The following is a 24,278-nucleotide window of genomic DNA, read 5'->3' as shown; positions in this document are numbered from 1 at the left end:
GGCCCTGCCCGACGCCTTCTGCGCCCCTTTGTGGCCCCGCCGAGCCCGGTGCCGGGCTCTGGGGACCCGCAGGAGGCCGCCGGGCCCCGGGCAGAAGCCAGGAGCCGCCGCCCGGGGAGCGTTTCCAGCCGGGGCGGCCGCGCGGGGGGACCGCCCTTTGGGCAGCGCGGGGAGGCTGCGGGGAGGCCGCCATGGTGGGGACGGGGACGGGGTTTGGGGTGTGGGGAGGGAGTATTGGGGTGTGGGGACGGGGTTTGGGGTGTGGGGACGGGGTATTTGGTTGGGGGACAGGGATGGAGTACGGGGGTGGGGATGGGGTCAGGGTATGGGGTATGGGGACGGGGTTTGGGGTAGGGAGACATGGTATTGGGTTGGGGGGTGGGGACGGAGTTTGGGGGATGGGGATGGGGTGTGGGGAGGGAGTTTGGGATGTGGGGACGGGGTATCGGGTTGCGGGACAGGGACAGAGTATGGGGTATAGGGACAGAGTTTGGTGTATGGGGATGGGGTATTGGGTTGGGGGACAGGGATGGAGTATGAGGGATGGGGATGGGGTTTGGGGCATGGGGACGGAGTATGGGCTGTGGGGATTGAGTAAGGGGGCATGGGGACAGAGTTTGGGGTATTGGGTTGGGGGACAGGTGCGGCGTATAGGGGTGAGGATGGGGTCAGGGTTTGAGGTTTGGGGTATATGGATGGGGTTTGGGGTATGTGGACGGGGTTTAGGGTGTGGGGAGGGAGTTTGGGGTGTAGGATGGGGTATTGGGTTGCAGGACAGGGACAGAGTATGGCATATGGGGACAGAGTTTGAGGTATGGGCATGGGGTGTTTGGTTGGGGGACAGGGATGGAGTAAGGGGGTGGGGATGGCGATGGGGTCAGGGTTTGGGGTAGGGAGATGTGGTATTGGGTTGGGGTACAGGGTATTGGGTTGGGGGATGGGGACCGAGTATGGGGTATGGGGACAGAGTTTGGGGTACGGAGATGGAGTTTGGGGTATGGGGACAGGGTATTGGGTTGGAGGTCAGGGACGGAGTATGGGAGATGGGGATGGAGTCAGGGTTTGGGGTATGGGAACAGGGACAGGGTTGGATTTGGGTTTGACCCCGCTGCCCTGCACCCACAGCCGCAGAACGAGCACATTGAGCTGCACCGCAAGCGGTATGGGTACCGCCTGGACTACCATGAGAAGAAGAGGAAGAAGGAGGGCCGGGAGCCCCACGAGCGGTCCTGGAAGGCCAAGAAGATGATCGGGCTGAAGGCCAAGCTCTACCACAAGCAGCGGCACGCTGAGAAGATCCAGATGAAGAAGACGTGAGTAGCCGCTGCTCCCCTGGCGTCGGCCGGACATCCTGGCACTGGGGGAATTCACAGAGCTATAAAGAGATAGTTGTTGTTTGGTCATATGTTGCTCTTAAATATTGCTTAATTTTTAGGATAGAATGGTTAAGGTGTTATCTGGCCTCCCCTCTTCTCAACTCACGTGTTTACTGATACAGTTAACAATTCTGTTCCTAAAAGCATTTGTTAAAATGAGCATTAATTAGCAGTAGAAATGACAATTATGTAGCTACAACAACAGAAATACTGTATTGGCTTTGATCTTACTGGCTTTAGCACTGTGCAGATGTGCTTGGCTGTGAGGGTTAGACTCTTTGTTTTAAGCTATTCAGAAATTCCTTAGTAAGAGCCAGGCCTTGTATTCCTGTCTTGCCAGGAATTGACAGGCTTTGATGCACTCTGTAATCTGTCAGCTGTTATATTAAGAGAAATAACTAGTTTTCCATGAAGAATATTTAGGATTACTCCTCAAATATAAATAACATGCTACGTTATATTGTTTACAAATATCTCTTTTTTTAAAAAAAAATTGAGTAGGCACTACCTGAAGTAGGAGGCTATCGTATCTCAAAATGTTTTTTTTCTATTCTTAATACTGCGTGCATTTTCAAAAATACCGTGTTTCTTTTTTTTTTTTTTTCAGCATTAAAATGCATGAAAAGAGAAAGACAAAGGAAAAGAACGATGAAAAAACACCTAAAGGAGCTGTACCAGCATACCTGCTGGACAGAGAAGGCCAGTCACGGGCTAAGGTTCTCTCTAACATGATCAAGCAGAAGAGAAAAGAGAAAGCGGTAAGTAACTGTATTAAAAGCCAGATACTTGGTATTTATTGTGACAATGATCACATTGTGGCATTAATGCTGAAACAAACTCTAAATATCGATACTATATGAAAGCTGAAACTGAAAAGTTTACTAGTTTTGAACAAAGCACATGTAAGGTCTTGACTTTTATAAATTTAAATACTGATCAAAATAAGTAGCTATAAGTTATATTAAAAAATACAATCTACAGGTACTCTCTTTGGTTATATTTTATTTTATTCTTTTGTTGCCTCCTTTGATTTAGCAATGGCACATCTGTGACTTAATGACAACTATGTTTTCTGCAGGGGAAATGGGAGGTTCCTGTGCCAAAGGTCCGTGCACAGGGAGAAACAGAAGTTTTAAAAGTGATTCGTACAGGGAAGAGAAAGAAGAAGGCCTGGAAGAGAATGGTTACAAAAGTCTGTTTTGTTGGAGATGGCTTTACTAGGAAACCTCCTAAATATGAACGATTCATTCGACCAATGGTAATGTTCTTGAGACTTAAAGAACGTTTAAGTAATAATTATCTTGACTTGCTGTTCTGAGTTTGGCAAGGAAACTTCCTTGTGTGATAATGCACTTCATTACTGCTGATTTAGAGTGTTCTTAGTAGTTTCCTGCAGAAATGTCAACTTAAATAACCGGCAGGTTGGGAGATACCCCTGCAGTCACAGACATTGCCTGTGATGGAATGTTTGCACTCTTACTCAGATGACACGAATGAGTTAAAGCTATGAGCTCTCATATCAGGAAGGTCTTTAGGAGAGGTACTTTGAAAACTTCGGTCTTTTTCAAGCTACTGTGATTCTGAGGCTGACTCAGTTGTAGGACTCAAGTACTCTGTCCTCCTGGTTTGCTAACGAAGCTTGAAGCACAGTGGTGACAGCATACAAAGGAAATGCTCTTCCTGCCTGGCTTTTTATTACACAGCTGTAAGGAACAGTGTGCAGGCTCTACCTGCCTAGCAGTGCACAGGAGGGAAGGTTTAGTAAGACGGCAGTTTTTATATAAATACAAAGTAGAAGCCTTGAATAGGTTTTAATTGACACACAAAGGGTTATGGTACTTAGTGGTAAAGCCCACCTTAAAGAGCACAGGTCCTTAGCTAGAAAGAGGTATAATAGATGGGTGTTTAATATTTTGTAATGTGTGAAAGGTTTTCTCAGGTTTACAAGAACAAAGGAAACGTTTCAAGTCTAAAAACCAGTAGGACTGTTAAATGTTTTACTGTAAACTCCTCGTTTCTTCATGGAATGTGAACCACCTGTGGTAGCAAGTTTTATTCTTGAACTACTCTTGTTTTTTATCAGGTTCTTAACAAACCTGGCATTTTATACTAGGCAGATGACATTCTGTATTCTGGATTGTTTCATTCTTCCCAGTCTGTTAAAATGCATAAAGCTGAGGACATAATGTGCTAAATTAGCTGTGAGAGCTTAAAAAATAAATTGTTCCAACTCTTCGTGCAACAGGGCTTACGTTTCAAGAAGGCACATGTGACACATCCTGAACTTAAAGCTACTTTTTGCCTGCCTATCCTTGGTGTAAAAAAGAATCCATCTTCCCCTTTGTATACATCGTTGGGGGTAATTACCAAAGGTACCGTCATTGAAGTGAACGTGAGTGAGCTTGGCCTGGTGACACAAGGGGGCAAAGTTATCTGGGGTAAGTAGTTAAACTAGCTGCACTGAAGGACTAGCTTTGAGTCTTTATTGACTGGAGTATTGTGAAGGCTCTGTCCTGTAAAATAGATCATCGTAATTTATCCATGTTACGTTTTGGCTGTAGCAGAAGCAATTACTGGACAGCTATAAAAATGCTAGTTTTAATATTAGGCTTTCAATTCAGACTTTCAACATCAAATTAGGCAAAGTTCAGAAAAATGAATTAACTTGTTTGCCTGTCTTGCATTAAGAAGTGTTAAAAGTCCATAAAGACCTAACCATGTAAGCTATGAATAATCAAGTTTTCAGTGAAAGTTGTATGTAGAAGTGTCTTCATTTCATCAGGCTAACTTCTTTTAACGCTGAGGTTGACTTGGACAGCAGGACGTGTAGCAGAACTTGTGATTTTTTTTAAATGTACATAGAACTCTTGAGGATGCATTTACATGTATAAAAACAGCCAGAGTAGTATATTGTGAATGAAAGTTTGCAGTTCATCAGAAAGTATATTTAGGTTTCAGAATGCTTTCAGTTTGGGAACTGGAATTTCTTCCCCTTGTAAGGAGAGCTGTGGATTAAACTTGCAAACATGCAAAATTGTTATTTTCTGCATAGGCTACTTGAAGCTTTTGTAGACATTTCCTTTCATTTTCTCTTTAGGGAAATACGCGCAAGTAACAAACAATCCGGAAAATGATGGCTGTATTAACGCAGTTCTCCTCGTCTAAGTTGTGTTTGATACTAAGCATTGGCCACTGACTCTTAAAAGTGGTGCAGTTTAAACAAGTTTGGAAGATCTCTGGAACCTTCGACCGCTCAGCAACATTGGCCCCACAAGCTGGTGAGGAATTTAAATGCACCAGAAAGGACTGTTCAGATTTATAACCTGTTCAGCTGAACACTGTCTAAAATAAAGTAATTATATTTTCATGCTTGGCTGACATGGTGTGCATTTGAACTAAATCTTCTTGTCAACTGTACAGGAGCAGTTGCCTGGCTTAGATAATATTCTAAGCTCACAATAGGAAATAAAGCCATTATCTCCCATGATGGCCTACTGTACAGCTAAAGTAACAGAGCAGCATGTGAACTTGCATTCATCTTCTGGGAAAGCAGCAGTGTTGGAAGGATGCAGACTTACTGCAGACAGACATCAGAAATTGAGCACTCTAGTTTGGTACTTGCCCCTCTGGAAGCATGGGGTGGGCTCACAGCTGCAGCGTGAGGGTGTGGGAAGGGAAGTTTACCAGAAGGGGCAATGACTTTTTTCCTGTTACCTCCATTATTTCTCCCCCTCGCATCCCTCACTGCATTTGTGGAAAGAATAATAGCTGTAGAGCAGGCAGGCAAGATATTAACTGTTTCATAAGGTAAAATTCAAGAAGTTGTAGGGTTTTTAAGACAATGTGATATTTGAGAACAGAGTGATAACACCGATACCACAGCTCCTTGTAGTTACCATGGGTGCTTTAAAGTCACAAGCATCATCTGACCAAGGTATTGATATATATCCATCCTCAAAATGCAGGAAACACACTGCTTTTACACTGACTTCCTCTGATGCTGTATACTGCATCAGTCATCTTCCTGTCAAGAGTTTGGTGGTAAACTTTCAATACAGACACACAGCATTTTATAGTCCTACTCTTAAGCAGTACTTCACTTCAAAGCAAAGGAGCTTTTTAACCAAAATGTGGTTAAGTCCTTATAAACATTTTTTCTGATTTATGAAGGCCATCTTATTCCCCCAGCACCGTAAGAGGGAAACTTTCAAATGGAGCTCCTATTTCAGAAGCCAAAATGTGAATAGTCTGGGGCTTGTTTTTGAATATAGAGGGAAGTTTAAAGCCAAAGGTGGCTGTCTGCACCTATCACACATGCAACAGGCCACAGGGAAAAGCAGTCTGAACAGCAGATTATAGGATCACACAATAGCTAAGGTTGGAAGGGACCTCTAGAGATTGTCTCGTCTAACTCCCCTGCTTAAAGCAGAGTCAACTACAGCAGGTGCCTGAGGACTGTGTCCAGTCAGGATTTTACTGTCTCTAAGGATGGAGAGTCAATAACTTTAGGCAACGTGATCCAGTGTTTGATCACTCTTCCAGTTTAAGAAAAGTTTAAATAGATTGTTCTGTATTCGAGTTTGTAGCTACTGCTTCTTGTCCTGGTACTGGACACACTAAGAATCTATTTCCATCTTCTTTATGCCCTCATACTAGGTATTTGTACACACGGGTAAGATGCCTGATCCCCCCACCCACAGCATTCTCTTCTCTAGGTTAAACAATTGCAGCTCTCTCATCCTCATATATGAGGGATACTCAAATCCTGTAATCATGACCTTAACACCATTTTCATCTGGAACTCAATCCAGGAAGTCAAGTTCGATGTTTTTGTACTAGGTTTGTGATTTTTTTTTACACCATCTGGGAGAAACAGTACTTTAACTACACCTTAGTTTTCTCCTCTTAAAGGTTATTTTGTTCTGTTTATATTGCCCTAGTCTGGATTTAGTAACTTACTGTGATTTTTACTTGTGCAATGAAGTGATTCAAAACTAAAAGAAGGTTACAAGCCAGTTAGTCATTTCCTTGGAGAGAGGACATTGTCAAAATAGAAAAGCCTGCAATTCTTGTTGCTTTACCCTTTACTGCACGTTAATAACACAGACACAATACTTTAATTTTCTATTGCATTGTACTGCTGCCCCCCTCTCCCTCCACATAAAGTACAGCTGCTTGAACAGTACTGCATTTTGTGTTGTAAATACATGACTTGTTGGATGAATAATACAATTGTTGCAATTCAAAATGAATTTTAATGTAACACTATAGGGAGTTGACCTTACACCAAATATGCAGTATGGTGCAAACTGCAGAATGCATATGGTAAACGTACAGAACAGCCTATTCTACATCTCTTTAAAAAGTCTGATGAATAAACTAATTATGTGCAGCCTTTTTTTTTTTATATAAAGGTAAAAGATTTTCCAACTTATAATCTGAGCTTTTAAATAAGATTGTAAAATGACACTACACAAGTTACACAATTTCGTTGTAGTGAGCTTTAAAAGATGCCTCGTAGCAGAAATAAACACTAAAAAATAAATAAATCACAAAATAAGTTTAATTACTACTTCAAAACATTTCAAAAGCAGTCAAGACAATACTAAAAAAATGAAAACCTAAAACACACCGTAACTAGACTTAAGTACAGTACTCTAGAATAGCATCACATCTTTCATAGGATTTATAAACAGGTTATCATTAGTTTAAAAACATCTCACACCACATTTATGAAAATAAATTTAGAAGTGTATCCTCTTCGAAATAAAATTTTATAATGGTCACTCAAAGCACAGAAGATCAAACTTAGGGCTCTTTATTGCTATGTTTAACTTAGTGGTGTTTTTAAGTTGTAGATGGTCAGTTTGATTCATCACATCTACAAATGTGAGATGGTTAAAAAAAAGAAAAGCTAATGTCAGACATCACTTAAAACAAGTTAAAAGCACATTTGAATAACAAAACATTTTCATGTAAAGGGCTATGAAACATGAAAACAGCAAGCAAGAATAGTCTGAAACAAAGAGACTGAAAGAAACTGTGGGATAAGCAAAGCAAATTCCACTAAAAATTCGCAAGCAGGACAAGAGACATTTTAACAAATGTTGGATTCAAATACAAAACCATTTACCATTTGAGTGTAAGGTTGAAGACACAAAAGGTTTTTTAAACTCTATTCCTAGACTAAATAAAGCTCAAAAATACTGTTCGCTTTCACCATACACATGTAGTTCCACAGCATGTTGTAATAGTATTTGGTACAAACGTATAAAGTTGATGTTTTTAATCATTGGTTGCTGGTGCGATCCTAAAAATTCTTTAACAGTTCAATGGTAATGAGCCAGACAGTTAACAGATCTAACAAATATTGTCTGAGCCTAAAAAACGCTGGTTTTCCCCAAGGTAAAACATTTCAGTCAATACAGTTTTCAGCTAAGCTAACCTAACAGAAAGTACAGACTATTAAGCTACTGTTCCCCTACTGGACAGTCAGTATAGCAAAAAAAAAACTACTATTTAAAGTCAGTAGTTCAATTTAGCTACTCAATATTTACGGCAAGATGATTGATGCCAAAGAAGTTATTACAAAAATAAGCTGTCTTTTAGTTCAAAGTACTGCTGCAATCACAGTTAAGAACTATGTTTAGTTTTCAAGACAGCTGTTACCAGAACTGTTTATGATACCACAACTGCCCACATTAGGTAGGTAATAATCTGGACATTGGCTACTACCTCAGGTACCCCGGTTATATAGAGGTAGCTACTCAAGAATACACTTAAAGATATGAATTTAAGCTCAGTATTTAAGACTCTGACTCACTGAAATTGGATCAGAAATATGACTGTTCTCAGTAGAAACCAAGACTGACCTCACCTAATAATCTTGTTGTAGTATTTCTACATTTAATATGCAAATGTCCTAGGAGTAAGATACTAACTGAAATTAGTTCAAATTTGGCCATGAAAAGAAAGAGCCTGGTAAGTGAAATGACCTTCTCACAGTGTTTTCCAACCTTACAAGGAATACAAGTGATAACATTCATTAAAAATCTACCTAAAAGTAACTGGGACTCCCTGTTCATGAGCAACAGAATCCTTAACTTAAAGCGAACATTTTTGTATCAATTGAAGTATTTAACAGATTAACATCTAGTAAAGTTTGGTCTAACAAACAGAACATGAGTCATGATATACTGTATACAACCAACCTTTAAGTTTCACAAATCCCATCCTTAGCAATGCAATAGATGCGTTTTCTAACTATTACTCAACTTTTTCTACAATAAATCTTAGCACTAAAAGAGAAGCCATAGTATAGGTAAGTTCTGTCTCAAGTGTTTCATAGAAAATGTTTAGTTTCAGAAAAAAAATCTTAAGGTTCACTTGAATATGTTCACAAACAATCATGTAAGATCTTGAATATGTATCAGTCACAGGGTTAATAAGGAGTAGATGTACATTGACAGGAAGTTAAAACTGTGTTCAGCACTTCAAGAAACCCAGATTTAACTCTGATCCTATGCACCCCGAATCCAAAGATCATGTAAAACTTGGTTCTGGAGATAAAAAAAAAACAAACAAACAAAACACACACCCCTCCCCCCCCCCAATAATCTTCGAACAGATAAAAAGCATTACACTTCAGCTGAAATAAATAGTAAGCATGTACCCTATACAGTTAAAATATTTTATAAATACAGTTAAACTGTATAAGCATAAAATGAGAAAAACAGATTCTTAAATTAGCTGCACAGAGGGACAAGAATTAAGACACCATTGCAACTATTCAAGTGAACCTTAGAAGTCCTGAACAGCAATTTCCAGAAACCCTCTACTCTCAAGACACTGTGGGAGACTAGTTCACTAATCCTGGAAAAGGTATACAGCAGGGCAAATAGCTGTGTTATTTCGGTATTAGAACCACTGTTCTTTCTTACTCCTGAGTTTTTAACCCATTGCAAGAGGAGCTTCGTTTATTGAAAGAAGCACATAGCAAATTACTTAACCTCTGAAGGGAAACATGCATGAATAGCCTGTTTACATTTCTGTTTGCATATAGCAAAGTTTAATTCCTGCTTTTAATAAAAGCTATAAACTGGGAAGGTATTACCCCAGGAATTATACCCAAGTTATAAAAAGAAAGTGGGAATCATAAGTATTTTCAGCTATCCCCTCAAAACTCCTAAAGGCATAGTGTTTGGCAAAAAAATAAAAAAAATTGCTGAAACATCCACTAATATTCACACTAATGAATGTCACAACCACCTGAAATGCCAGAGCTCACAGGAGTCACACACCTGGCAGAGACAACACCTCAACAGCTACTCCACAGCATCAGCTGAGTATTTGGAAAATACAACCATCGCTTCCATTCAGACTGATATTAGATCAAAAGCTGTCGTATCCTTGTCCTGTAATGTAACAAAGTAATCAAGTAGCCATTCAATACATGCAAGTAGTTAGAAAGGCTGCCAAACAATTCCAGAAGTGTACTGGAGTCTACACTCCACACATTCTGGAGACACTTACACTTAGCAAGACACTCACTTTGGAAGCTACAAATGCAATTTACTGTGTAGGCATCTCTAAATCTTCACATTAAAAACTTAATTATCTTTGTGTGCTATGGTAGATGCTGTGTTGATGGTGTTATGGGTGACTCTGCTGTCTCCAGTGATTAGTAAATAGTTGGGAATCAGAAGTAGAGCCATTCTCTCCTATCTGACTCTAGTGACAGATGCTGCTCATGTTGTTTTGATCTAATGACTTGCACCTTCTAGTATATTGAGATCTAGAATTACAGAATCTTACATTCTTTTAATCTCATCTGAGAAAGCCTATGGGAAGGGAACAAGAAGAGAGTAAATAAGTTTCCTGTTCTGCTCTTCTCCAGAGTAGAGAATGCAAGGTTAGAAAAAAATGCTAGTGATGTCTGGCTTTGTGGAAATTTATGGAAATTTTAGTGACCTTAACAGAGCCAGGATTTCACGCTTTGTTTTTTCTTCCAAGACTGCCACCTCAAATACGCAAACTGTTCCTTTACTAGCACAGCTGTATTTTTTTGGCATTATCCTTTATAAAAGGAGGAGACTGGCTGTTGAGCTTCATCAGAGTATGAAAGTAAATGTCTACTGGTTAAAAATTCAAGAGAATTTGAGTAAAGATGATGAATCCCCAAATGACATCCAACCCAGCATTTTAAACATGTGTGTCCTGTGTCTCAGATGGTTTAGTTACACCTAGTGTTTTACACAAAATAACAACTTTCTTACAAATATATGAATTATCAACCAATACTTCATTTTTTAAGCTGGCTTTCCTTTTTTCTTGGGAGGACCTTTGTAACCTTTGGCCTTTCTTCGCAAATTTCTCCGATCCACAATGGGTACCTCAATTTCTGCTTCCTCAGAGCTACTGTCAGCAGCCCGTTCTGCTGCTGTCTGTGTGTACTGATCAGCAGACTCTTCCAAGTGCTCTTCCAACTGGTTCTTCTGTCCTTCTTGTCCAGAAGACTGCTGAAAAGAAACACCCTCCAGTTCCACCACTATCAAAGAGCTTTGACCCAAGGTATCAGGGGCATCCTGTGAGTTGTGCCCTGCTTCCTCATTTTGATCTTCCACTGAGGAAGCTGTTTTGGGTGACACATTTTCAGAAACAGATTCTCCTGCTGCTTCAGTTATCACATTGTTTGGTAGGCCATTGTCTGAGGGTTCTTCCTTTGTTGCTGAAGCAACTGCATTTTCAGTGGATGACTTTTTCTTCTCAGGTTCTTGTTGGTCTTCCTCTAAACCCTCCTTCTCTACTGATGTACTTTCTTCAGTTAGTGCTTCTGAATCATTTGCATTTACAGCCTGAGGGGTGGGAGGGCAACAACACAGAGGGACAGTTAACTTAAGATTTAACAAGCAGCTGAATGACTACCACCCCTAGCTAACAACTACAGCAGTTATTTTAGTGTTAAGCAGTTTCTGGTATTGCATGCGTAGTCAAATCAATACTCTCCTCCTTGTTTCAAAAAACTAGTTTGTGAACTGCATTTGATATTAAGAGTCCTCCTTCTATTTTCTATTCAAACTATTCAAAATATTGTTCAGTAAACATGTTCTGAAGTTAATAACAAAAAAGATAAAGTGTTTTATTTTAGACATTTATTTCGCTAGCATAACAATCCACTTTTGTGCTATAAATAAAGAAACAAACAAACAAACAAACAAAAACACAAAAAAAAGTTAAATTTGTGTCCTAGAAGGGTATTTTGTTAGAAATTAATTGCTTGTATACTTCATCAGGGCAGACTTACTAGATAAAATACAGATGTGGCTTTCAATTATATCCACCTAAAATTTTAGGTGAGAAATAGCTGTTTCATTACTGCCAAGGCAAACTGGAGCAAAGGAGCTTTCTTTTTGGTGTCACATAAATATATGTCCTATTTCCATGTATTAAAACAGAAATGTTAGTATATTCTGTTAATATATTTACAACATCTTGCCTAAGAATTGCTACTCCCCAAAATTTCATATGATGAGGGGGGCCACCCTCTATCTTTTACTTAACAAAAGAAAAAACAGCAAGATATGTACATCCTTAAGGAAAAAAACATTTTGTTTCCATGCCCTTACCTTATCTGATACAGTATCTTCTGCAGGTTTTGCTGGAGATTCAAGGATAAATGGAACGAGCAGTGTTACAGGTTCTTCTCCTTGACTCTCAGACTGCAATTTCGATTCACCACCTAGAGCTTCATTTGCTGTTTCCTCTTCGGCCATAAGTGAAGTCTTCCCAGTGTTTTCTGCTACTTCACCATTAAGAGATTCAGATGGAGTTTCCTAAAAAACACATTTCTAAGTCAAAATTATGCTCAGCTCTTGTTCCCAAACACTAGTTAGTATGTCTGTGACCTAATTTTTTATTTTAGATATGAAAAGCAGCTAACTTGGGTACCTAGAAGTGTGCATCAAGAAGACAGCGCTCAGCACAAAGTAGCTGTCCAACTACCTGGCCAGCATTATTAGCTTGGTGCTGTCACCTGCACTGAATATCCAACCATGGCTTATATGGTAAACAGCCAAGCCAAGTAGAATACATATACAACAATCATTCCTTGTAATACTGGTTTGTGAACCCAACACAGTTTATGGTCCACTTTCTCACGAATCAGTAAGAACTGAAAATCCTGGACATATTGCTAGGCACAGAGGCCACTCCCAGATCTAAAATCAATTGAGTAACAAGTCTTTGTGGATCAAAGTTGGATTTGAACGAAGTCAGACAAGCTTTACAGGGAGAAGAAAAATCAACAGTAGTCACTGAAGCCTATCAGCTCTTAACTTCTTCATTGAAACTTTTCCCCCTCCCCCCTTACTGGAAGTACAGGATCAGATCGTGACCCTACACAATCTCTCCAATTTTTAAATAGAACAAATCAATTAAGAAAGCCAGGTTGGTAGACCAGCTATTCACCTTTCTGAAGATCCTGTGAACTCTATTGTTGCAAGGAATTTTCCCTTGGCACTAATTCTGTATACTAGCTCTTGGTTCTCAGATATACTAGGTTCTCAGATATACTACTCAACAAAGCATTGGTACAGAAATTGAAAAGTCAATAACCACATCCATCAGGGCAGCAAGGACCATTTTTAACAGGAACTGTAATTATGTTCCAAACTTCCCATCCTCCATGGCGGTAACACCCAGCTCACCTCCTTCTCACTCACTTTCTCAGATGGCGATATATGTAACTCAATTTCTGATACAGACTGGTCCTCGTTTTCAGTGATCGTTTCCTCATTGCTTTCGTCAACATTCTCTTCAGGTTCTTCTGAAAGGGCTTCAAAGTGTTCAAATAGGTTGGCACGAACTTCTAGCCTGCAGCAGGTGTTAACATATACCCCTTAAGTCTTTTAGATTAATACATAATGATTTTAGATTAATGCATAATTTAGATTAATACATAAATCAGCAGGGAAAGTCTTTCATGACTGATTTTGAACTTCTATATCACATACTTGCCATAGGAAATATGAATCCAGAAAACTAAACAGGTCTAAAAATGACAAATTCCTAATTAGGAGAAATATCTCAACTAGGCACAGTTGCTATAGCAGTTATAGAATGAAGTCATCTCTTTTCCATTTTATGTGAAAAGTCAGAAATAAGTTATTTTAAACAAAGTGTGTTACTTTAAATCTAGAAAGCAATAATGAATTACATATTTGAAAGCTATAACGGGATGAAAGAAAGCAACTTCACCCAGCCTCACTACAGAAACAGTTTAAAGCTATGGAGCTATGTAAGCAAGTATGTTCGTATAATTACTGAATATACATTTTCTACAAAGACCACAAATGGAAAAGAATTTCAGGTGACAAACATCATGGCTGAAGAAGATTCAAACAAGCTAGGTATTAAATTAGCCAAAAGCTGAAGATGAAACTCTACTGCACCTGCAGGGCAGTAACACCATCCCAAGTATTCAGTTCTTTTTTCTGCTGAAACTTAGACATACTGAAACTATTATATACAAGCATATATGCAATATATACAGGTACATGTAACAGAGTTGCAGGAGGCCGCTTCTCAATCTCACAGTAAAAAAATCTTCAGTTGCTCAAAAGGTGGTTTTTTTTGTTGCTTGTGTCCTGGTTTCAGTTGGGACTGAGTTAATTTTCCTCCTAGTAGCTGGTTGGGTGCTATGCTTTGGCTTAGGATGAGAAGAGTGCTGATAACACCCTGATGGTTTAATTGCTGCAGAGCAGTGCTTACACCAAGCCTTTCAGCTTCTCACTCTGTCCTGCCAGTAGGCAGGCTGGGGGTGCAGCAGGAGCTGGGAGGGGACAGACCCAGGACAGCTGACCCCAACTGCCCAAAGGGGCATCCTGTACTCTATGGGGTCATGCTGAGCAATAGATAGGGATGGCTACCGGGGTGGGGGGCCAGCTGCTCGGGGTTAGGCTGGGCATCAGTCAGCGGGTGGTGAGCAATTGCATTGTGCATCACTTGTTTCGTACACATTATTATTAGTAGTACTATTATCATCATTATTGTTATTATTATTTTTCTGTCTTAATAAACTGTCTCTATCTCAACCCACAGGCTTCACTTTCCCGTTTCTCTCCCCCATCCCAGAGGGGGGAGGGTGAGCGAACGGCTGTGTGGTGTTCAGCTCCTGGCTCACATCTTACACACATTTTCACAGTTACTACACAGAAGAATGTTCTTTAAGCTGGAGATGACTTTCTTCTTTTATGATGATTTTAAATTAGGATTTGTCTGAACAAGAACTTTACTTTGAATAGGGGTGGCTCTCTGTAACTCTGTTAAATGACAAGTAGTAACCAGCTCCCAAACCAAACAGTCAGACTATTTCACAACAATATGCCACCATAATAAGGTCAGAAAAGGAACTCTAATCAGGTCTGCACGTAGTGTTGCAAATATTTGTCCAGTTACATTATTGCAAGAAACTATACTGTGTGACTAGAGATGGCTTTACCCTTATGAAGGCTAAGCTATAATAGAACTTGTAAATACACCCTCATTCCTTGCAATTTTCCTACTATCATTTCCCATGTCCTTTGAGATTTCAGTGAAGCAGACATTTTGAGGCAATCACTCTTCACGTGAGGTCTCAATTTCTTTTTTTCACACCATGCTTTATTTTCAGTAATTTTAAAAATCAAGTAAACAAGCATAAGTAGAAATACAGGAGAAGAAACATCAAATATCACACTGGAAGAGACTGCTATAGTGTGTGACTACCCAAGCAACAGAACAAAAAAAATAAAATACGGGCTCCCTTACCTGCGGTTTGACACATAATGAGCACTTTCCTCATCTCCTTGGGAAGTTTCAGGTCCAGAATCCTGGCTATTTTTTCCTGTCCTGGGATGTTTTAAACGATTGCTTCGTGTCCGAATAGAAATGAGTGCAACACCAGGGTCTTAAGAAAAAACAAATAAGTAAAAATAAACAAATGCAGTCTAAGATCTGCAAATAATTTTTCCCTAATATTTCATTAAAACAACCGAGTGCAAGTAAACCAACATTCCACTCTGACCCTTCCTCTCTGGATATACATGCATAGATTTGTTATTAATACCCATAATAATTTTATCCAAAGTCTTTCAAATGTTTGAGTTGAGCAGTAACACTTTAGAGGAAGGCACGTTTCCATACACTTTGCAGATGAGCACACTAAGCTCAAAAGCAGTAAAAGAGCCTGCTAACCTGCTAATCCATAATAATCACAAAACTGATAATCAGTTATGCTTACCTTCAGATGTGTTTGCAAGGACATTTAATGATTCTCTGCCTTTTTGAGAGTCAATCTAAAATAAAAGCAATACCAATGTTACTCTACAAACTTAAGAACTCATCAAAACACCTTCACCTCCACAGCTGTGGTTGCATGTTTCTAAACTACAATTTTATGGTAGTGATCCTATGGAAGAGTGGCTACAACCATACTTAATTTAAAGTATTGTACTGGGTCTGGCAGGGATGTTAACTTTCCCTGCAGCAGCCCATACAGTGCTGTGCTCTGCACTTGTAGCTGGAACAGCAGTGGTATCACACCAGTGTTGTGTCTGCTGCTGAGCAGCACTGGCACAGCATCGGGCCTCTCTCTAGGGGGTGGACAAAAAGTGAGAAGAGAAACATCACCAGGGCAGCTGACCTAAACCAACCAAAGGGATATTCCATACCAGATGATGTCACACTCAGCAATAAAAGGTGGAAACGGGAAGAAGAGGGGAGGGGTGGGCTCTCATTGCAAAAACATCGTTCCTCCTCCCGAACACCGGCTACGTGCGTTGAGGCCCTGCTTCAAGGACGTGGTCAATCATTGCTCATTTGTGGGACATAAAGAGTAATTTCTTTCCTCTGCACTTCCACATAGCCTTCATTTGTTTTATTTGTTTGTTTTCCTCCTTTTTTTTCCTTTCCCCCTGCCTTTTCCCCTTTCCCTTTTTTCCCCCCCTTTAGTTAAAATGTTTAGTTCATAATAATCTTTCTTTAATTATTATTTTTTCCCTTTAATTAAATTATCCTTATCTCAACCTGTGAGTTGTTCTTTGCTTTACTTCTTCCCCTCCTCATCTAAGGAGGGGGAGTGAGAGAGCGGTTGTGGTGTTTAGCTGCCCAGCACAGTAAAACCATCACAAATATATCTACATATCATCTACATATTTACAGTGCTAAAAGCATCTCCTTTAAAGGTACCCAAACCTTTTGCAGCACAAAGGATACACCTTAAAATATATTCAAGACAAATCTGCAAACGATTTGCATTGCTGTAGCAAACATATTTTGATCAACAGAGAAGTGGACTGCAGCTAACAAGAATTTTTGTATGTGAATATTTACTTCCTTGTCCTAATAAAGTGTGAGAGCTTTCCACATTAAGGCATGGTCTGAATTGCAGATAATTTTCTGTCTTTTGAATCTATTTTAAAAGTATGTCCTAACAGGGGTATTATTTTAAGTGAACAAAGCATACATACAGTAGTAGGAGTACATATAGTAGTTGTTTTACTTCTTGGAGGCCCAAATGATTTTAATCCAACAGGGAAGGCGTTGTTCTTTTTTTTTTTTTTTAAATGTATCTATGTACTATCACTGTTAACACAAGTCTAACCTGGATTAGCAAAAACAGACAGCAGGCAAAATATTCCCAGATGCAAATACTGCCCTAAAAAGACTTCTCAAAGACATTTGTTTCCTATTCTAAATACCAATTTTGACTAGAAAGAAATCTGATCTATCACTTGCTTATGGTACGAAATGCAGATATGTTCAGATAATGGCACTGGCCTCTTCCAGCCCAGGCCCCCTATGCCACGTGCCTATCCCTAAGTGTATTAACTATAATTCGCTTGTCTCTGTCACATGGGAATGGGAATAACAGGTATCTGTATGTCGGGACTGAGACAGATGGAACAGGTTAGGGAGAGGCTGAGAGAGCAAGGGTCATATGCAAAGGCAGCTTTGAAGTCCTTCCTGTTTGGTGAGGCAACTGTGTAGCAGGACGGTGGGAAGCAAGTGTGGGGTGAGACCAGCAGCAAGGGTGAAGAGGGCCTCGCAGAGCCTGAGGGATGCTGGATGACCAAGAAAAGGCAGGTCATCTGTCATGGAAGGCATACAGAAGTGCTTCACTGCTGAAATAGCACGCTTCAGAACACAATTAGGTAGAGGAAGGGTCAAGTATACTACATGGCTTAATGAGAAAGCTGTCAAAGCGCAGTGGCAGACTGCATTCTAACAGGCAGGCAGTGACAAGTCCATGAAGAGCGATTTCAATTAAGAATAGAAAATCATTTCTCAAATGACTGGCTAAAAACTGTAATGGGTCTGACTGGGATGGAGTTAACAAACAGTTTTATCTTAAGAAGTTTATGGGTATATCTTAACAGATCTTTTTTTTTAAAAAAAATCATTTTTACTACAAGCATGTTTTTTTTTTCTCCTGAATTTTACTTCTGCACCCAACGCTGAAAATAATTTGAAAAAATTATTTTATAATTTTTTATTTTATAAATAAAAAATATTTATTCTAATCTATTATTATTTATATGCTAAGAGGACCGGCTTGGCAGTTTGCACAGGCAGTTAGTGCAGGCAGTTTGTGCGGGGCAGGGAGGAGAACCCAGACCTCGCCATGGTGGGTACCCGTCGCAGTGGTCAGTCCGAGGCGGCAACCCGAACCCAAATGGAGAAGATGCTGCCCCTCTGGGCTCATGCGGTGTCCTGGTTTCAGTTAGGACAGAGTTAATTTTCTTCCTAGTAGCTGGTAGGGTGCTATGCTTTGGCTTAGGATGAGAAGAGTGCTGATAACACCCTGATGGTTTAATTGTTGCAGAGCAGTGCTTACACCAAGCCAAGGATGTTTCAGCTTCTCGTTCTGTCCTGCCAGTAGGCAGGCTGGGGGTGCAGCAGGAGCTGGGAGGGGACAGACCCACAACAGCTGGCCCAAACTGCCCAAAGGGGTATTCCATACCATCTGACATCATGCTAAACAATATATAGGGATGGCTATCCAGGGGAGGAGGCCGGACTGCTCAGGGTTAGGCTGGGCATCAGTCAGCGGGTGGTGAGCAACTGCACTGTGCATCACTTGCTTGTACACATTATTATTAGTAGTACTATTATCAACATTGTTGTTATTATTATTTTCCTGTCTTAATAAACTGTCTTTATCTCAACTCACAAGCTTTACTTTCCTGTTTCTCTCCCCCATCCCAGAGATGGAGGGGGATAGTGAGCGAATGGCTGTGTGGTGTTTAGCTGCCAGCTGGGTTAAACCACTACATGTGGGCACCCAGGTGGACCCCCTGAGGGGGGAGGCAGCAGCCCAGACAGGGGACTGTGGGGAACTCCGGAATTTGGAGGCCCATCTGGGCCATGAGGGAGGAGAGCGCTGTCACGGGTGCAGGTGTGCCCTGCTTCAGGGACTCCTTGAGCAGGTGGCTGGGCTGCAGCAAGAAATCGATGGCCTGAGGGAGTCTCTGAGGGTGACACATAGGAGGGGTCTCCTCGTCCCTGCTGTTGCTTGGCAGCCCTCTCCTGTGTCCCGACAAGGGGTAGAGGCTGCCCCCGTTGAACACATGCAGAACAGATGGCCAGACTGTCAGCAAGAGACAAGGGGCTGGACCCTTGTCTCAGCAGAAAGAGACATCTGCCCCCGACACCCACAGTGCCACCTAACCCCACGGTGGCCCTGGGAAATAGATCTGAGGCTTTCAGGGAGGTTGTGGAAGAGGCTGAGGGTCTGGACAGTAGTCCAAACCTGGGAAGCAACTCCAAGAAGAGAGTCAATACTGGGGGAAGTGCAGAACATAAGGACAGCTGCGCAGGAAGAAACCAAATGAGATTTAATAAGAGCAAGTGTAGAGTCCTGCACCTGGGAAGGAACAACCCAAAGTATCAGTACAGGCTGGGGAACAACCTGCTGGAGAGGAGCTCTGATGAAAAGGACCTGGGGGTCCTGGTGGACAACAGGTTGACCATGAGCCAGCACTGTGCCCTTGTGGACAAGAGGGCCAGTGGGATCGTGGCGTGCATTAAAAGGAATGTGGCCAGCAGGTCAAGGGTGGTGATCCTCCCTCTCTGCTCTGCCCTGGTCAGGCCTCACCTGGAGTACTGTGTCCAGTTCTGGGCTCCCCTGGAAAGAGTCCAGCAGAGGGCCACAAAGATGATACAGGGCCTGGAGCATCTTCCCTATGAAGAAAGCCTGAGAGACCTGGGTCTGTTCAGCCTGGAGAAGAGATGACAGAGGGGATCTCCTCAATGTACATAAATATCTGAGGTGTGGGGGACAGAAGGATGTAGCCAGCCTCTTCTCAGTGGTTTGTGGGGATAGGACAAGGGGCAATGGCTGCAAGTTAGAGCACAAGAAGTTGCACACTGACATGTGAAAGAACTTCTTCACGGTGAGGGTGACAGAGCATTGGAACAGGCTGCCTAGGGAGAGTGTGGAGTCTCCTTCTCTGGAGATATTCAAGGCCTGTCTGGATGCCTACCTGGGCAGCTTGCTCTGAGGAACCTGCTTTGGCAGGGGGGTTGGGCCTGATGACCTTTCGAGGTCCCTTCCAACCCCTACAGTTCTGTGATTCTGTGATTTTACTCTTCTTGAAAAGAAGAGACAGGGCTTGAATTCTTAACTCACAGCCACAAGTCTTAAGAACTACTAATATCCCTTGGCTATTTTCTCCAAGTATATCAACATAGCTCTACAAATAAAATATGCAATCAAGACCTTTTTGCTTATATGACCATTACTGGAATCTTAATCTTAAACTAAGTTCTGGATTTATGCTCAAGACTGTTACAATTTAAAGTGTACGTAATAAAGACAACTAAAAGTTACTGCTTTTGGTCAGTTAGAGGCTGAAAACATCACTACTTTGCTGCAGAAAGCTGCAGTCTTCCTACATAGGTGGTGTATAACCTAGCATGCCAACGCTCTCCATTGTATTAAAGTGTGATGTTAATGTGTACTTCCATAAGCACTTTTCCTCATTCCCTCCACTCCTGCAATGACTCTGCTGTCCAACAGCCTTTCTAGACAGTTCAATCTTAGAGTCAATTGAAGCACTTTCCTCCTCTATGCCACTGACAAACAACAATTATTAAACACTAACAGTGGTGACACAGACCTTCTGCACACAGGGAGAAAAGGTAGAGACCTCTCCCCCCATCCCTCCAGAAAAGATGTATTTTTAATCCCAGTTAGTCTGTCACCTCAGTGGGAAACTTCACATTCACCTAAAAAGTACCAAGAGCACTTGTCTTTTATAATGGAGACTTGAACTAATTCAATTCTGACACGGACGAAAATAATTTCTTATACTTTATTTTTATGCTTTACTTAGTAATAAACCAAGCAAAAAGAGGAGCATTGCTTTCTGGTAAGCATCATAGGTTGTGTCAGACTGGTTGCCACAGGCAGTTGCGAGACATGGAAAGTACAAGTTCTCTACATAATTAAGGACTGTTCAAGAATTTGAAAGAGAAATATACAGCATGCATAAAATACATCGGGATCAAATCACTAATCTGCTAAAATCCTTCATTTGTTAAGTTCAGAAATGGGTTCTTTTGCAGAATTTAAAAATATTTACTGAATACAGAGAACTGGTAATTACAGTCAGAAAAATAGGACAAAATACATTATATGTTTATAGAAGACTCTTAAGAGCTCTCACGATTTTTTAATATATGGAAACTAGTCTGTGTACCTACAGTTAGTTGTGGTTCTAGTTCAGTCATCTGTTCACTTGCTTCAGAGTCTGCTGCATTACTGGCAATCTGATCCTCTGTCTGGACACTCACTCTTTCTTTCGCAGAGGCTTCTGTTGTTAACATTTAAAAGAGGCAACAGGATGAAAAATGTAGTATCTTTAAACAATTAACTGTTCCTAATATGATCTCACAGATCTCAGAACAAAGATTTTTCTACTAGTCTCCATGGGCAATGTTCATAGAAGTCACTGTCAAACAAACACCCTACAATACAACTTTTACAGACCGTAAGAGAACATCAAAACAGAGCATCCATACCTTTAGTTCTGAGCTCTTCCCTTTTCAATACAGTGGCAATGGATGTTCTCTGGAACCACAATCCAACTCCTTCTGCTTCATACAAAAGGTCATGATCCCCAGGGTACTTCTCAAAATACTGCTTACAAGCTGAGCAAACATAAGAAAAAACATCCTATTACGCATACTATATACTCAACTGTACCTCTTTTTTCCTGAAAGAAATTATTTTGCAATCTTCCATCATACACAAATCACCAGAAAAAGAACTGTTCATCAGATCAGTTCAGCCTAAATAAACATAATACTGCTTTACTTTCCATTACTCTCTTAAACCACAAATAAAATTACGAAGTATTTTTCTTCTCTATGTACCCACTTTGGAGTTTTACAACTTCAACCTTTTATTTCTCACCTGATTCCTTACTAATGGATAGTCCCAAAGGACAAAATCCCAGCCTCACATAATAATAGTATCATAGAATGGCTTGGGTTGGAAGAGACCTTAAACAACATCTGTTTCCACCCTCCCCCGCCCCACCATGGGGCGGGGGGCCCCACCTCCTTCTAGATCAGTTGCCCAAAGCCCCATCCAGCCTTCCTTTGAACACCTCCAGGGATGGGGCATCCACAGCTTCTCTGGGCAACCTGTTCCAGTGCCTCACCACTCCCATATATAAGAATTTCTTCCTCATATCTAACCTAAATATCTTCTTTCAGTTTAAAGCCATTATCCTTTGTTCTACTACTACATGTCCTTGTAAAAAGCCCCTCTCGAGCTTACTTGCTTTCAGCTAGAGAAGGAAAATGCTTCTTGCCTGCACAGTCCAAAGCAACATCGTTTCCAGAATGTTTGTTTTACCTAGATGACATAACCCTCTTGGGTTGCTAATGAAAGAACCAGAAGTGGTTTCTTTGTGTATTAAGTCTTTTCCTTCTTACACTTAAGTTATATATAGCCTCATATACTGACGTGACCAGAAAATCTGAGAAAGTCGGAATTAAATGACTTTGTGAGGCTGAGAAGTGAGCAAGGAAGAGGTGCTAAATACATAGGAAGATCACACACAGGAACAACTCAGTCCAGTGTGGAAGGAATGAATCTGTAAACTGCACAGATGTAGCGGAGAACCAAAGATCCAATAATTTAATCTCACAGAGGATTAGTCTAATCAGGAAATACTTCACCATCTTAAACAAATCAAGATTTTCAACTTTCACGGAAGAGCAGAACTTCTAACACAAACTGAGGATGAAGCCACAAATATGTGGTTTCAATGACAGTAATAATTTGGATGCATAAAGAAAACATAAAGAAGACCAGACAAATAAATCAAAGAGCTTGCCTGTGCACATGAAGGTTGACAGTGGGTACCGTAGGCCAAGAGCGTCTTCAGTAAAGGAATCCACATAGTCTTCTAACATCATTAGCCCTAAGTCTTTCCCACGATGCTTCTTTCTCACAAATGCCGTGTCTAGCACTGGAAGCTGGTAACACATACTAGCAAAAGACCTAGAAACACTTCCTGAAACAATAGAAAGGGAAAAAATATCCATCGTTACATCAACACTGACATGCTACACCACAGACTTCAGCGTATTCAAATAAAGATTTATTAAAAATGTCAAGTTACACAATTATAAATCACATACAACATTAAAATAATAAAAATAATTCATAATATTTATAATTAATAAGCAATTGCTATCAGCCACTTACTGGCTCTTTAGGCAAGCTCCACAATGTTGCTAAGATATCTCATAGATAAATATGTTAGGAAAAGTCTGCCAAAGCAGCCTGGTTGTACCAAAAGAGAATAAATGGGAGAGAACATGACGGTGGAGAGAAGGAAGTGGAAGGCCTACTTTGAAATCTCACTGCACAGTTCCAGTAGAAAACCAGACTGAAAATGAAGATGAAAAAGAGAAAAAAAAAATCAAACCACAATTTTATGTGGAATACCTAACTACTCAGGACAAATATAAGGATGACAATTCATCTCATTTAAGATTTGAAACAATTTCAAATTTTAAGTGAAAACACAAAAATCCTAGGACACTTTACACTTAAGTTCCTGCCTAAATAACACATTATCCATACTTGGGGTGAAACAGACTATCATAACCCGTAAGTGCTTCAGTATCAGAGTATTCAAAGGGGATCTGTGAACTCAGTGGTGACAAAGTGATGTCATATAATGTCATTAGGACAGCACTTCAGCTATCCATTTTCAGGCCCTCATTTTGCCAGTTGGTGTGAACCATGTAGAAAAAAAGAACAACCCTTTCCTCTATCAAGGAGAGAGAAGCATATCAGTTGCCTATATAATATACTTTCTTTTGAGACCAATGAACACACCTCATTTTTAAAGCAAGGAAAATGAAGGCAGAGCTACATTACTTGGATACCCTTTAGCGTACTAGTCAAGCTCCAACGCTTTCCTAATCGTCTGTATCCAGAGTCTTTCTTCACGTGAGCTACTCATTTGGAGGGTACAATGCACAATCAAACACTGTTGAAATATTGATAATACCTAGAAAGATTAGGCTTCAACTGCCTGCTAACTTATGACAAATAAATGGCATAGGATCATGAAAGATATAATAAATGTGTACAAACCAAGCATATCAGAACTTCAGTGTCACAAACAACTGTCCCTATTATACACTAAAAATACATCCACTAATCGCATTTCCACCTTTATAAGGCCAGAAGAAAAAGCACTACAAATGCTTTGTGACCACCATGTTACTAAAGAAATTATGCAATGCTTCAATCCTTTAAGAAAAAAAAATCACAAGAAGGTAACAGACAATCAGAACAAATTAGCTGGCTGCTTTCCTATCTTTAAGGTCAGACTA

General features: G+C 40.5%; 3 protein-coding genes across 10 annotated transcripts in view; 2 read left to right on the top strand and 1 right to left on the bottom strand.

Annotated features, from left to right (window-relative positions):
* The window catches only part of HMGCR (3-hydroxy-3-methylglutaryl-CoA reductase), a 282,132-nt gene that overhangs the window by 66,324 nt on the left and 191,530 nt on the right, over positions 1–24,278 (top strand). The gene's annotated exons all lie outside the window — the stretch shown is intronic.
* NSA2 (NSA2 ribosome biogenesis factor) lies at positions 18–4,743 on the top strand. The gene is made up of 6 exons (XM_068667681.1): positions 18–194; positions 1,126–1,313; positions 1,984–2,134; positions 2,455–2,634; positions 3,622–3,814; positions 4,474–4,743. The coding sequence occupies exons 1-6, from the start codon at positions 192–194 to the stop codon at positions 4,539–4,541; spliced, it is 783 nt and encodes a 260-aa protein (XP_068523782.1). The 5' UTR covers positions 18–191; the 3' UTR covers positions 4,542–4,743.
* FAM169A (family with sequence similarity 169 member A) overlaps positions 6,922–24,278 on the bottom strand; it is a 38,639-nt gene continuing 21,282 nt past the window's right edge. For 6 of the 7 annotated variants that reach the window (XM_068667675.1, XM_068667671.1, XM_068667676.1 and 3 more), the window contains 8 exons: positions 22,763–22,942; positions 21,438–21,566; positions 21,120–21,229; positions 15,655–15,709; positions 15,183–15,321; positions 13,082–13,247; positions 12,002–12,208; positions 6,922–11,230 (listed from right to left, as the gene is read on the bottom strand). In XM_068667675.1, the coding sequence (XP_068523776.1) occupies positions 10,685–11,230; positions 12,002–12,208; positions 13,082–13,247; positions 15,183–15,321; positions 15,655–15,709; positions 21,120–21,229; positions 21,438–21,566; positions 22,763–22,942 (1,532 nt within the window). In that variant the 3' untranslated portion in view covers positions 6,922–10,684. The remainder of the gene's footprint in view (positions 11,231–12,001; positions 12,209–13,081; positions 13,248–15,182; positions 15,322–15,654; positions 15,710–21,119; positions 21,230–21,437; positions 21,567–22,762; positions 22,943–24,278) is intronic. The other variant, XM_068667672.1, reaches the window with a different exon arrangement.

The sequence above is a fragment of the Anas acuta genome, chromosome Z (genome assembly GCF_963932015.1).
Source record: "Anas acuta chromosome Z, bAnaAcu1.1, whole genome shotgun sequence".
Lineage (NCBI taxonomy): Eukaryota > Metazoa > Chordata > Aves > Anseriformes > Anatidae > Anas > Anas acuta.
The sequence above is the reverse complement of the archived record's forward strand: the minus strand, read 5'-3'. Positions and strand labels throughout refer to the sequence as shown.

Excerpts from the sequence above, each read along its gene's own strand:
- NSA2 (XM_068667681.1), top strand. Across the intron at positions 1,314-1,983 it reads AAGATCCAGATGAAGAAGAC|CATTAAAATGCATGAAAAGA; the intron begins GTGAGTAGCCGC and ends TTTTTTTTTCAG. Across the intron at positions 3,815-4,473 it reads AGGGGGCAAAGTTATCTGGG|GGAAATACGCGCAAGTAACA; the intron begins GTAAGTAGTTAA and ends TTTTCTCTTTAG.